This window comes from Macaca nemestrina, chromosome 6, assembly GCF_043159975.1.
Source record: "Macaca nemestrina isolate mMacNem1 chromosome 6, mMacNem.hap1, whole genome shotgun sequence".
Lineage (NCBI taxonomy): Eukaryota > Metazoa > Chordata > Mammalia > Primates > Cercopithecidae > Macaca > Macaca nemestrina.
This window is the reverse complement of record NC_092130.1, coordinates 52,843,510-52,858,812: the sequence shown is the minus strand read 5'-3', so window position 1 is coordinate 52,858,812 and position 15,303 is coordinate 52,843,510. Positions and strand designations below refer to the sequence as shown.

The 15,303-nt window shown below is 37.9% G+C and overlaps 1 protein-coding gene across 2 annotated transcripts in view; it reads left to right on the top strand.

Annotated features, from left to right (window-relative positions):
- Positions 1 to 3,445, top strand: part of LOC105472455 (proline rich coiled-coil 1) — a 32,846-nt gene extending 29,401 nt beyond the window's left edge. The window contains exon 9 of one of the 2 annotated variants that reach the window (XM_011725690.2): positions 90 to 3,445. In XM_011725690.2, the coding sequence (XP_011723992.1) occupies positions 90 to 299 (210 nt within the window). In that variant the 3' untranslated portion in view covers positions 300 to 3,445. The remainder of the gene's footprint in view (positions 1 to 89) is intronic. The other variant, XM_071098499.1, reaches the window with a different exon arrangement.
- Positions 3,446 to 15,303: the final 11,858 nt, after the last annotated feature.

Genomic DNA, 15,303 nt, shown 5'->3' with positions numbered 1-15,303 from the left:
ACATGAAATACTTTGAAATGTCACTTATAGCTAGTTCCAATGATATTTTTAAACGTATTATAAGTAATATCAATTTCATCTTTCCATAGGCTCAAAGTCTAACTCCCCAGGACTACAATCTGAGGTGGTCAGGCCTTTTGGTGACAGTGGGTGAAGTCCTGGAAAAGAGTTTACTGAATGTCAGCCGGACTGATTGGCACATGGCATTTACTGGGATGTCTCGTCGGCAGATGATCTACAGTGCAGCCAGAGCAATAGCAGGCATGTATAAACAGCGCCTGCCACCCAGGACAGTGTGAGAGGAGACTTACTTAGGAGACTGAGATTTTCCCCCCACTTTTAGCTTGATGTTAAAGAAGCGGTTGTACCTTCCTAAATTGAATAGCCTAAATGAGTCCAGTAGTTTTTATCGTTTTCCTGTAGGCTGCAATTTTTCTTTTTCTAGAAAGGCATTGTGTCATTCCAGTAGACAAAAAGAAACAAATCCTTTTTATAGTCATATCATTTCACCTATCGTAGTTCTCAAAAAAGAAAATATACAAATATATTTACAGCACAATTTAACATACCAAATTTATAAGTTGGAAATTCATGTGCAAAGACATTTAACTTAATGCCATGTACTTGATTATTTTGTTCTTAAAGAAGACATTATTAAAGAACATGTTGGTTGAATGTTTATAAAAGCATGATTTCTTTTGGCTTCATCTCTTTTCCTGTCAGTCTTTGATGCCTTTTGTATGTGCACACGATCTCAGGGCTGGTGCTGAGCAGCCTGCTCAACAGTCACTATAAGACACCTACTTGTAGGGAGATGTTCCACGTTTCCATGCATGTTTTCAGTAATATGGGCCAAAATAATGGAATTGATCATTTTCTTTTTTGGCCATCATGTACACATATAATCTGGAAAATCATACCTTTTTCAATTTTAAACATAACTTTTGGCATTCCCAGATTTATACTATGAACATTGGGGTAATACATTTTATTTTTTCATTGCTGTATGACAGCTAAAGGGCAAATGATTCAAGTATATTTTAAATCAGAAGTATTCAAGTTATTTTTGTATAATGCTGTTCAGTATTTCCAAGAATAAACTCTGACAACAGCCATTGTTCTCTGCTTCCACTCATACTCTCTAAACATTTTAATAGAGAAATTTTTGAGACGGGGTTACTTTATTGCTTATGGGATAGTATGTCTCTTACTTTAATTAAGGTTACTTACTTGGTTTGCCTTAAGCATTACTTTTTTAACTTTGTGCCATTTGGCCTTTACTTTTTATGGATGTTTTCAAAGAAACTTATTTTATATTCAGTCTAGTTTATTTGGTCTATTGTGTTTCTATTTAGTGGAAGCCTTTTCCCCTCAAATAATATATTTTATCATTTTTGGACTTATATAAATCATAATTAATTTTTTTTCTTAATACTGTTGAACTTTGTATATACAAGTTCAAATAACTTTTTTGAAGATAGTTTCTTATATAAATGTAATTTAATTTTTTTACTCTTCTATACAGTTCTTTAGATGTAAAAGAATTAGCACAGTCTCTGGCAGTTTTATAAAAGCTGTTGAAGTTCTTGTCCTGCACTGTTTTTAGGTATCAGGTTTGCTTTGTATTAATGCCACTTCGAGTCATTATTTGGTTTCTGCTATTTTTTTACCTGAGGATAAGAAGAATGAATATTAAATTTGAATATTAAATATATGTTACTTTCCAAGCACTGTATAATGACTGTTCAGTGAATATCAGACTTCTGTGTCATTAAAAGTCATGAGAGACAGCAGAGAGAGGTTACAGGTTGCCTTGGTGCACTTTTGTCCAGGAGTAACAGGGACAGAATAGTTTCTTTTCCTTCCTTCAAGTACATTTCTTTACCATTTGCTTCTATGCTATCCTTTTCTAGTAGTATTTTATCATGGCAATGGCATGATGACAAAACAGTCTTTCATTACAAACTGAAGGGAAGCATGTCCTTACTTAAAATAGTTCTGCTGCTTTCCCTCCTATTGTAAGGAAATTTTACAGATTCTAAAAATATCTTAGTTTTTCTTTGATTTTTATTTTACCAAGTCACAAATGTCTTTTTGATGTTTTGAGAATTGTTCTCATAGAATCACAAACATTGACATTTCATTAGATGATTATTTTCCTAGAATCCCCAAAGAGCAGTGGCAGAGTTATTCCATGGCTTGATTGAAGCTAGATAATTTTCCTGCCCGTGGTGGCTTGGTAGGCCTTCTGCTCGGAACAGTGTGAGTGGGTGAGGAAGATGAGAGATGGGCAGATGGAAGAGAGAAATACATGAACCTCTCTGGTTCTGTTTGTGGCCCAGAGTTTTTGAAAAGCAGCAGAGCATGACTGACTTCACATGCTCAGCTTTCTCAGCCTTTTGTTTATTTTGTTGTCCTTAGATTTCCCTGTTGTAAAAGGGGCAAGAAAAGTAACTCATTTTCTCTAACACACCATGGCAGCTTAGCCAGATAGTCTTAGTGGTGGTATTTAGGCATAAGATATGCTGATCATCAATCTGAGGCCAGTTTTCTTCACTCATCATCCAGCCCAAGTGTTCTGTTCTCTTCCTGCCCGTTTCCTTGTAACTCCTGCTCTAGCCTTGGCGGAGCAGGAGTGCTATTTGCTTTTGTTCTCCCTCTGTCTTAGGAAAAGCCATCTTTAATATAGTTCTTCACCACTGTTGGGGTTGTTTTGTGATTTTTTTTTTCTTCCGAAGAGCTCTTGTATTTCATATTTTGTATATAAAATTTTGTATTTTAATCCAAATTATTGCATTTTATAAGCTTGTACATATATATTAGTGTGAAAGGAAACAGAATGCAGGAAAAGTAATTTAATATCAACCTTAGTTGACAAGGTGCTCAGATTATTCAATTCGGGATCTTCCTTTTGTTAGGTTTTTGAGACAACCCTAGACCTAAACTGTGTCACAGACTGCTGAATGTTTAGGCAGTGCTAGTAGTTTCCTTGTCCGATTCTGTCGTTATTACTTTCCTGTTCTTTGTTCCTCTTTTTTCTGAAGATTAATGAAGTTGAAAATTGAGGTGGATAAATACAGACAAAAAGATAGTGTGATAGTATAAGTAAAAATGCAGATGAAAGTGTGTTGTATACATCCATTCAAAATTATGCAAGTTAGTAATTACTCAGGGTTAACTAAATTACTTTAATATGCTGTTGAATCTACTCTGTTCCTTGGCTAGAAAAAATTATAAATAGGACTTTGTAATTTGTGAAGCCAAATTGATAATATTCTATGTTCTAAAAGTTGTTGAGCTATACATAAATTATTAAGAAATACGGATTTTTATTCCTTGGATATGGTGTTCATTTTATGATATTACACAGGATGATGTATTGGGTGAAATCAGTTTTGTAAGTATGTAAATATGTCATAAATAAATAATGCTTTGACTTATTTCCCAAGTTGTATAGTGATTTTTTTTAATGCTAGTTTATATTGAAAGGACACGTATTTGTTTTTTATCTAAATTTGTTACTGGCTGCCAAGAATTCTTATACAACAGCAACTTAACCACCATATTTCTAGTGGAACTGTAACATTCACATATACCAGAGTTGTTAACTTCAGGGTCCAAGAACTCAAAATATTTAGAGGAGAGGACACATTGGAGATAAACGTAATAGGCAAGAAGTTAAGGCCTATGGTCATGAGGACACTTCTTACTGGGTTTTCGAGTAGTTTTATTTCTTAGAGTAGTTTCAGTGCACAGCAGAATTAATTAAAAGGAGGGAAAGTACAGAGATTTCCCATATATCCCTTTCCCCTGCATATGCATAGCTTCTTCCCCCATTGTCAACACACCCCACCAGAGTGATCCATAATCAATGAACAATAAACAATCGATGAATCTGTATTGACCTGTCATCTCCTATAATCCATTGTTTACCTTAGGCTTCACTCTTAGTGTTGTACATTCTTGTGGGTTTAGTCAAGTGTATAATGACATGTATCCATCATTATAATATTGTAGGAGATTTTCACTGTCCTAAAATGTTTTTCTGTCCCCAAACCCCTGGCAACCACTAATCTTTTAACTGTCTCTATAGTGTTGCCTTTTCCAGAATGTTATATAGTCGAATAATACAGTATGTAACCTTTTCAGATTGGCTTCTTACATTTAGTAATACATATTTAAGATTCTTCCACGTCTTGTCATGGCTTGGTAATTTATTTCTTTTTAGTGCTGGATAATATTCTATCGTCCAGATGTTCCACAGATTACTTACCTGTTTGCCTACTGAAGGATGTCTTGGTTGTGTCAAGTTTCGACAATTTTGAGTAAAGCTGCTACAAACGTCTGTGTGCAGGTTTTTGTATGGACTATTTTTAGCTCATTTGGTTAGTAAATACCAAGGAGTGCCGTTGCTGGATGTATGATAAGAGAATGCTTAGTTTTGTAAGAAGCCACCAAACTGTCTTGTATAGTGGCTGTATTGTTTCCCCGCCCCACCCCCCCAGTTTATTTTGTACTATATTTGGTATTTTGAGTTTATGATCTCAGGACAAGAGATTTTTGTCTTGATTTGGCCAAATTTGGGGCAGGGGAGCAGGAGATACCAGAAAACAACAGAATATTGATTGGGGGAAGGGGCTGCTGGGTGGGGTTTCTTGGTTAGTTGTCGGAAGACAATAATATTGTTTTAAATAGACCGGAAGAATACCAGTTCAGGACCTGGGAAAGACCCTGTTTCTTTATATTTAATTTCAGAATTAACTGGAGGAAAAAAAAATACGTTGGCAATAGAAACAAAATTGGCAAAACGATATCAAGGAAGTTTAAAAATTTACAGAGGAAAGAAATCTTATAAATTATGCTAAAGTGAGCTTATTTTAAGAAAAAGCTCACATTTTCTTAAGAATAGTGGTAACACTCGTTTTTAATAATTTTTTTTTTTAATTTTCTTTAAAAAAAGCTGTAAGGAGTGAGGAACAAACACGTAAGTTTGTATTAGGCACTGGAGTAGAAACTTAAACCAACATTATGTTATTGAGCCTGTAGATATTTTTACTCCTGTTTTTATAGATAAGGTAAGTGAAACTTAGATTAAACTAGTTGCCTAATATCACAAAACAGATGAATCACAGAGAATTTAAACAGTACGTGACTTGCCGAACCAGTCTCTTCCCACCATCCTGATTACTTCAGGAAGTTATGGGTATATAATTAATCCTATATTTGTTGATTGTAAGTGAATTCAAATAATGGCATGAGGACTTTTCCTTAGTTTATTTTTAATCTTACACTATTACGTTTAGTGAAAACTATTTCTACTCCATATTTTTCTTTTGAGTTTGACAGGGCTGTTTTGGGCTTTCCTGCTGGTATGAAACTATGTTCTTGACATTTGGATATCCTCCCCAATTTGAGAAACCATTAACTAGGTTTGAGTATCATTTTTAGGATAAAAGCCACAAATGTTTTCTAGTGACATCAGGAAGGTATTTGAAGAAAACTTCTTGTTAAACTAGTCTTCAAGCAAGGTACTGAACACGTCTTTTAAAATATTTAAAAATTACTTTTGTTATTGACATGTACATGTAGGAAACTACATAAATCACAAATCAATTATCACAACATGGATACACTCAGGTAACAACTGCTCCAATAAAAAAAAAATAGACCAGCATCCCAGAGCACCGTTAGACCTCCTGAAATCACAGTCCCCGCCTTCCCTGCTGAGATAACCAATACCTTGAATTCTAACAGAGACAGTCTTCCTGGTTGTTGAATTCAATATAAATGGAATCCTCAGATACATTCTTTTACCTCTGACTTATTTTCTTCAGCATTACGTTTGCATAAATCATTTGTGTTGTATATAGTGGTATTTGCTTATTTGTCTTGCTTAGTGTTATGCAAGTTATAGTGTTCTGTTGTCTGAATATACCACAATGTATTTATCTTTTGTTGCTGAACAATTGGGTTGTTTCCAGTTTTTTTGGTTGTAATGAATACAGCCCTGGTTATCTTGTACAATTCTTTTGATCCACATATGTGACATTTGTGTTGGAAATATAGATAAGATGAATTGCTGGGGTATAAAGTATGCATATGTCAATTTTAGTAGTATGGCCAAAATATTTTCTAACTATGCCTAAATTTACCCTCCCATCATTACTATGATGTTATTTCTACTTACTGTATATCCTTGTAAACACTGTATCCTTGTCAAAAGACTTGAAGTCTCTTAAAATTAATTATATTGTGGTTTTAATTTGCTTTTCACTGACATTAGGGAGAAAGTTGAGCAGCTTTTCATGCATTTACCATTTGTATGTCCTTCGTGAGGCATCAGGTTTCCTGCCCATTTTTCCCTTGAGTTTTCTCTATTTCTTAACTGATTTTTAGACGTTCTTTGTATACTCTAGGTACTATGAGTTGCTGATATCTCCACTTTTTATTTCTGTAGTGGTAACGTTCAGCGAGCAAAAGTTTAAAATCATAACATACAGGTGGTATCGCTCTCTTTTTTTATGGTTACTGCAATTTGTCCTGTTTTAAAAACACCTTTTCTTACCCCAAGTTCTTAAAGACATTCTATGTCGACTTATAAAAATTTTTATTATGTTTTAGTTTTCACAGGTGAGATGGGAAGTCTCCTGGAATTATTTTGTATGCCTGTGCGTGGTGTGAAATAAGGGTTCAGTTAAAAGTGTTCCCCTCCAAAGTGGATATCCTGTTGTCTTGACATCATTTATTGAAAGGACCATCCTTGGATTTATTGGGCACATTAACTGAGTTGACAATCTTCTACCATGTGTGTTCCCTCCTCACCCTTCTCTAAACAATTCTAAATGTATTTAAAAGTCTCAGTATACATCAACATTGATTTACATTTCCCTACATTTTACGCTTCCCATTGCTCTCTATTCCTGTATTTCTCAGCTTCCTCTTGTGATTACTTTCCCTTTACCCTGAAGAAAACCTCTTTATAACGTCCTTTACTGTAGATCTTATGGTGATGAACATCCTTGCTTTCTGGTTTCATTTGACAATGTTTTTATTTCACACTCATTTTTGAATGATATTTTCACTGGATATAGAGTTCTAGTTCATTATAGCCTATCAATATCTGTTTTTGTTTTTGAGATGGAGTTTTGCCTTTGTTGTCCAGGGTGGAGTGCAGTGGTGGGATCTCAGTTCACTGCAACTTCTGCCTCCCGGGTTCAGGTGATTCTACTGCCTCAGCCTCCCGAGTAGCTGGGATTACACGTGCCCGCCACCACGCCCGGCTAATTTTTTGTATTTTTAGTAGAGACGGGGTTCACCATGTTGGCCAGGCTGATCTTGAAATCCTGACCTCAAGTAATCTTCCCGCCTTGGCCTCTCAAAGTTCTGGGATTACAGGCGTGAGCCACTGCACCTGGCCACCTATCAATATCTGTCTTCTATTGTTTCTCTTCATGAACCAATGATCAGTCTTATTGTTGCTTAGAAGGTGATACACCTTTTTTCTCTGACTGCTTTTCAGATTTTCTGTCTATGCCTTTGGATTTCATCAGTAGTGCTGTGATGTAATTAGAGTGTTCAACTGCTAAATTCTGTATCACCTCTCTTGAGACTGTAATTATACATATGCTAGACGTTTTCCCTTTTTCCCATATGCCTCTCTTCTGTTTCTATCCTTTTGGTTCTGAACTTCAGTCTGAGTATTTTCTTTCAGTTTCTCCTCTGCTTCACAAGTTCTAGCTTCACCTGTGTCTACTTTCCCATTAAACTCATCTGTTGAATTCTTGGTCTATTTTTCAGTTCTAGAATTTATTTCCACTGGATTTTTTAATAGTTTCCACACTTTGATGAAATTCTCCATTTTTGTTTCTTAATTCCTTGAAAATGTTAATTCTAGTTATTGTAAAGCCCATGTTTGATAACTGTATCTTCCGAATCTCTTGTGGCCCAGTTTCTGTTACTTGTTCTCATCTCTTGGTTTCTGGTGAAAACTTGTCTTCCTGTAATGGTAATGGCTGAGGATTTTGGGGTTTTTTGTTTCCTTTTAGAGACAGGATCTCACTCTATTGCCCACCCAGGCTAGAATGCAGTGACACAATGGTAGCTCACTGCAGCCTCAAACTCCTGGGCTCAAGCAATCCTCCCACCTCAGCCTCCTGAGTAGCTAGGACTCCAGGTGCATACCACCATGCCAGCTAATTTTTAAAAAAAATTTTGTAGAGACAGGGTCTCCCTGTGTTGCCCAGGCTGGGCTGGTTATTTTTTGTTGAGGGCCAGACATTGTATATGAACAGCTGTTGAGGTAATTTGAGGCTCTGACATTATTTTTCTTCAGTGAGCATGCATTTTTGCCTCTGGCAATCAACTAGGTTAGGGGTATATTTGTTTAATCTCATTAGACATCAAAACAAGGTGTTTTTAGTCTTTTTGAGGACTGGACTGCTTTGTTTTTGGTGTACTCTTACTCTTGGTTTGTACCTGAAACCCTGAAACCTGGGGCAGGCCCTGCACTCTAGTTTCTATCTCCATAGTCCTATGAATCTCAAAATCTCTTCTCGATTTCTTACCATCTCAGCCACTGTTTTCATTTCTCACAGTATTCCTAGGGGGCAAAATGGTGCCATGCGTACGCCCTTTGTTGTCTCTCTTCTCCTGGACCTTAGTCACACAAATTCTCATTTATTTGGTAGCTTTTTGATGATTTTAAACAGACATTTTTTATATGATATTGATCTGGCTTTTTCATTTGTTTCTGGTGGGAGAGTTGAATCTAAAAAACCTAGTTCGCCCTTGCTAGAAGTGAAACTTACTTTGTTTTTTAAAGGATGGCTGTTGGGCTTTTAAACATACCAGGGGCTGGGAGGGTGGGATGTATAGGATTTATGATTTAATAGAACTTTAGAAATGAATAGTTCTTTGTAGAAATCTGTTACATTCCAAGGAAGTTCATTTACAAGGTAATGTGTCAGAACAAGTGGGACTGTAGAGGAATTAGCTTTTATATGCAGCCAGGTCACACCTCAGCCTGTGTACCTGCACACCTCTGAGGCTTTCATTGGGGAGGAGGGAGTCACAGGTGGGTGAATAATTGTTGACTGCTGATGGCGGCTTTTGTGCTGGAGCAGCTACTTACTTTACAATCTCCTTGCCTCTTCTGCTTCTGTGTGATTAGTATTATTGTATCAATTCAATAACAACTGCTAACAGTCAAATGGTTTCTGTGTGACGCCTTACTATATATGTATTCCAAATTTATTTTTGTAGTCCTTTAAAATAGGTAATAATAATTTTGTTTCACACATTTGACAAAAGGTTGTACCACTATAATATAAGCCCGCTGAGCACCGGAACCATGTTGTCATGTCTACCACTACACCTCAGTGCCTCGCACAATGATAAATATTAATAAATTAAAAACTAATATGTTTCAAATGAAGGAACTCAAGTCTCTTTGACCCCATAGGCCATATTCTTCATGTACTATGCAGTGTAATTGTTAATAAATGTTTTAATTTTTTTAATAAAAAAACTTAAAAATACTACATGCAAGTCTGACTTTAAAGGACTTTGAATCACATAATGTTGTAGAAAGGGGTTGAAATTGATCTAAAGAAGACAGCCCAATAGACCTGCTCAACTTCTGGCAGGAAACTACTGAAGGATGGAAGAGCTAAAGGTTTAGAAACCTTGGATGTGAAACTTGTGCTCACCATTTGGCAGGAATAAAATTTCAAGCAAGTTTTTCATCCCTTTCAGCCTCAATTTCTTCATCAGTAAAACAGAGGTGTTGATACCACAGGCACAAGAATGTTGTGAGAAATAAATGAAGCAATACATATACTTAGTTCCTCTGAGTCTATTTATTATGAACATCTCCCCACACTGAGTGTGCTTCTGATGTTTAAAAACAGGGATTTTTCATGAAATATAGCCCCTAAATGCTAGCCAACTGCTTACAATTGCCTGTTTTAATGCTAGATAATTAACTTTTGGGTTTACCATGAGACATGCCAACCTCTACTCGAGGTCCTTCTTATGGCGTGAAGGTCTTAGTTTTTCAATAGTACTTTCAACCATATTATAATTTGACAGACATATTTCTGAAAACCTTTGCTTCCTGTAGAATTTTGTGCTAGAGATAACAGAAGTTTTGGGGAAAGATGGGATTAGGGACAGATCAATAAAAACCTGTATAACTTTGAAACCAGGCACTAACAAAACTGGTAATGACCTCAATTAGAATGTTAGCACAAATTTTACAGCACTTTATGTTTCTAATACACCAAAATAAGAGGCCTTTACCTAATGAACAAAAAAGGTGAAGGTAGATTGATGGACAGGGAAGGCAGTGATAAAGGATTGAGCATGCTGAGCTATGGAAAAAGAGCAAAATACAGAAGGATCAGGGAGAACGGTGCAATGAGCACTTCCAGACAAAGCCGGAGGCTCCTCTAAGCCAGAAAGAAAAACATGGGCTGATGGGCATTGAGTGTTTGTGATTTTGCATTTAGGTGCTGCTATTTAGTTACATAAACCAAAAAGACTTCTAGGTTATGCAAACAACATTCACCCATTTACCAATTTTATTTAAGCTAATTGTTACAGAAACGTGAGCTGTAGCAGAGCAGACTGAACTTGCTATTTATCTTACTCATAACCATTAGAAACTACCACCATACACAGAAGCCCTTTATAAACCACCGTGTAAAAGTCAAAGGCCTGTAGGGGTCAGGCAAGCAATAGAAGTGAGTGAGCAGGAAGACACACAGATTTCTCTGAAGAGGCATACCCCATCTACAGGGGAGAGGCATGCTCCGTTTCAGCCAACTGTTGCCATGTGGGATGGAGGACTTGGATATGGCCAGATCACTTGATTTTTTCCCAGAGAATTCAGATATCTGGATTTTTTGATAAAATCACCCAATTCTTAAAACCCTGACCAAAGAAGGTAGGATAGGGGGTTGGGATTCACTTTGGGCTCCCAGTTGTGACCTTCAGAAAATAACAGACTGTACAAACTTATGGATACCTGTTCAATCCCCAGGGAGCTTTAAAACATGAGCATTATGACGGTTGTGGGTGGCATGGCCTCAAGGGCTGGGATTGCATGGGAGGCTACTTAATGTGTATTCTAGATATTGAAAATAGAGTTAAATTCAGTTGTCTGTCAAGTAGGTTACCCAACGTTTTTTGTTGCTTCCCTATAATTGGGCTGTTTCAGTTGTGCTTTCTCCCAAAGAGTGAAACAAACTAGTTTCCTTTTGCGTTTGCAGAGTTGGTTTGTCCAGGATACATGCAAACACTTGGTGGAAAATTAGAACCTAATGCAATCGCTTCAAACTCTTCCTATAATTTCCCCTTATCACTATGTTATTTAACATGAAAACGATGTGTAGAAAAATGTTCAAATGTTTCTAATAAACATAGCGAATTGGATTCTCAAGTCTCTTCTGTGACATAAAAACTGAAATAGTTTTGAAGCTGAAGCACCAGTTAATAGGACTAGTCATGGAAAGAACACTTACAGCAGCAAAACTGAATACTAAAATCTTTAGATTTGCGTAATGGTTTGTTGGCGAGCCAAGTCTTTTTCCCCTGTTTCTTTTGCTTATGTTAAATGCTCTAAAAGGGCGGAGGCAAGTATTCTTGTCAGCAGAGACTTGGCAACTAATGTCTCCTTCCTGGTCCCCTGTGCCTTGCTTCAGCCTCAAGACAGTGAGACAGCCAGCCACCCAGGCAATGTTTTATGAATCTGATGCTATGGAAAGGAGGGCAGTAAATTAGGGAAGCTGGAATTCGCCTGTCTGTTTCAGAACACCCCATTTGGGGTATATGAAATGTGTGCTGCCAGCGGGAGTTTCTGAGACAAGATGATGAAGTGGCAGTTTGTTATATGATTTTATTTTTTCAGCTGACTTGGCCCCAGTGGATATATAGGAGGTGAGAGGGGAAAAAATGATTAAATTACCTAGTAGTAAAAACACACTTTCCCCCTGCTTTTAAGTAGGAAAGTAGGGAATGGTTGACAAATATTTCCATGAAGTAATAATTGATCCCTGAATAGGCTTCCATTAGTTAAAAAAAATCAGTTTATGCCATATGCAAGTGAATGTGGATGAAATCATGGTGGAAAGGAGAGATACATTCAATATGAGATCAGAGAAATGAACTGGATTGTCTGTTTCCATGGTTCCTGCAGGAATCTACTCATGTTGTATCTGCCATACTGTATGTGTATGTTTATAGTCATCCCTCAGTATTTGTGGGATATGGGTTCCAGGATTCCCCGTGGAACCAAAATCCACAGCCTCATTATTCCATGGTCTTCCAGAGGGCAGAGGAATTGTGTGAATTTTGGAGTATAGCTGTATTACCTGAGGTGGCCTTTAAAAACTCAGCTCCCATACTAGGGAAGTTCTCAGAGATACAAGGTAGAAAATGTCCTTTCTCCAAAAGAAAAGTGAAACTTCAAAAGCATTTAAGAACCCTTATCTTAGAGACCAAAGGATGCCTGCTGAGATTTGCCTTCTGAATTACAGAGAGACAGACAACTTCTGGCCTCCCAGCTTCTCCCCTTTCTCTCCCCCTCTCATAAATCTGGGATTGGTTAAGTTAGGAAGAATGGATTTCTTTAGCTTCAGTGACTGAACACTGTTCACCCTGTCACTAGAGGGCACCAGTTGCGCATCAAATGTCTAATACGTAGGCGTCAATGCCCACAAACATTCTTCAAATACAGCAAAATGTCAAATGGAAATGGCTTGTAATAAGGTGGTTCCCCTAGTGTCCCTGTTCTTATTTACCCCATTTCTGCTGCTGAAAGGAGCATTCTAAATTTGACTTTCTAGTGCTTTCAGAATTTTCATTCCATTCAGAGCTCTAATTAAAGTTGCAGATAGGAAGAATAAATCTTGTTTTTCATAAGATTACATGATGGCACTAACTTTGCTACCATTTATCTGGCTCTTGCCCTGTGCTGAGTAATATGTAAAACCTTATAGGAATTTTTTCACATGGTTTTATTTCAGATCCTGCAACAAATGAAAATGGTTGTTATCAACAGGAAGTCTCCCCCGTAAGCTAAAATATCCCATTCAATGTAGAGTATAGGTATGTCTCTAGAAAACCTACAAGTTGAGTTTTTCTCTTGAAATTTTACAAAGAAAACCTGCCCGGGAATTTAGTTTATGTTACTCTTCTCTTCATGGGATTGCACAAAGTGTTATAAGGAAGCTGCCAACAGTCTGGTATCTACTGACTTTGCCTCAGGGGACTGACCCGCTGTGCCAGCCCTTGCTTGGGTTTACACCGGGAAGACCGGGCTCATTGTTTCTCATCTGTGATGCTTCCCCTCAACCCATAGTTATGTTTTGGCAAAGGAAAAAAAGGAGGAAGTGAACATTCAGCCCAGACCATTTGATTCTGTTGATTGCTGACAGGTGCTATGTTCTGAATAGAATCAGAGACTCTGTGCACCTCAGACATACCCAATATCAGGTCAGGTATAACTTGTCCCTGTTGAGAGGTCACAACGTTTTGGCCTTGGGAAAAAGGCACGTTCCTGACTGTGTGGCGGCAGTTGCTGTGTGTTGTCCAGTAAGATCTTCAGTCATAGTGGGCTTTGCAATGGACACCCTAAAAATGGAAATGAACCCAACGTCTCCTTACAAACTATGAGTCCTGACGATGAGCTTCCTGACCCCAGGCGAAAGGAATCGGCCCAAATAGAAGGTCCAAGGACGATTAAGAAGTATACATTCCAGTTGCTCTTGGAATCTGTGCGTCTTCTCCAGAACTGAGGCAAGTGAGTCGGAGGGGCACTCCCCATGTGAGGTGGGGCTGGCTGGAAGAAAACAATTCAGCATCCCATATTGACAAGCCCCTACATGTCTGCCCCATCATCTCAACAATCTGATGTAGAACCCTTATTTCTGTCCTATAGAGGAAGAAATGAAGGCTATTCTAGATTTTAAAATTTTCCCAAGGCTATGCTGCTTATTATAAAAGGTAACAGGATAACAAATATCAGTCACTACTGATTATGCACATATCCTGTACCAAGAACCATCATTATCTCTGATGCAACACCACAAGGGAGGCATCACCATACCCACTTTGTCCTGAGGCTGGGAGAGGTTAAATCACCTACCCAAGTGCACCACCATCCTCCCCTCCCCTCTCTCAGCATTGTCACCACCCTTTGGTGCCAACCCTTCCCTTCCACACGGTGTTCCCAGATCTGCTGCTTCCTTCTAGAATAGGAAAAAAAAAAGTCTGATAAACTAATTCACTTGCATACCCCGGAAAAATTGTGACTGCCAAGACCAGCATCTCCCAGAGGATGTATGGGAGAACAATAACCCTCTGCTTCTATCCAAACAAAGGATCCCTTCATCAAATACATCTAGAAAATTTAGAGTGCATAGGAAAAGGCTCTGAGAAATTCTGGAAAACAGAAGAGACTTTCTTAATCCAGGACACCCCCTTTAATTTGCACTGTTGAGGCACAGAAAACAGTACCACAAAATACGGTAAGTTTGCATGCTGAATGCTTTGAAGGAAAGAAAATGGAAAGGTCTCAGAAATAAGCCTCAGAACCAACGTCTCTCTTTGTCCTTCCTCCTCACACCTGTTTCTCTTATCCTCTCTTTTCCCAAGCACCGTAAGGGACTCTGTCCCAAATTTCCTTATCTGGCTAAGGAAGCTTTTTTTCCAAAAGAAATGCAATTGTCTTAAGACTCTGTCCTTAGGAGTCCCATCAGATAACCAGGAAAGATTAACAACAGGAGAAGAGACTGGGAGTTGTCACCATACCCAGACAAACTTTTCATCTATTCTTCTGAAGGCAGCTACTAAGATTACCTGGGAGACTTTATCTGTATAATAAGACAAGCTTTGTTCACAATGAAGGTCCACCTTCCTGCCACCTCCCCAGAGCCCAGAGCCCAGAGCCCAGAGCCCAGAGGAACATGGTCTCAGACCATTTTTCTTTGGCCTCATTCATTTCCATAGAAAATCGGTTACTCCTTCATCACCATCTCCCCTTCCCCTTTGAAGGAGGGTATGAAAGCATCTGGGCCTCATTGAGTTATTGGGTAATCACTCTACTGTGATTTCCCCTGGACACTTTAAATACATTTTGTATGCCTTTTTCTTGTATTAATCTGCCTTTCATCCATTCATTTTCAGTAATCCTTCAGTGGGCAAAGAGGAAGATTTCTCTCCACCCGACAGCAAGAAACACCTGTGTTATGAGTATTTGACTTTGAGCCCCATTTTCATCTGTAAAATGAGTTAATATATGTA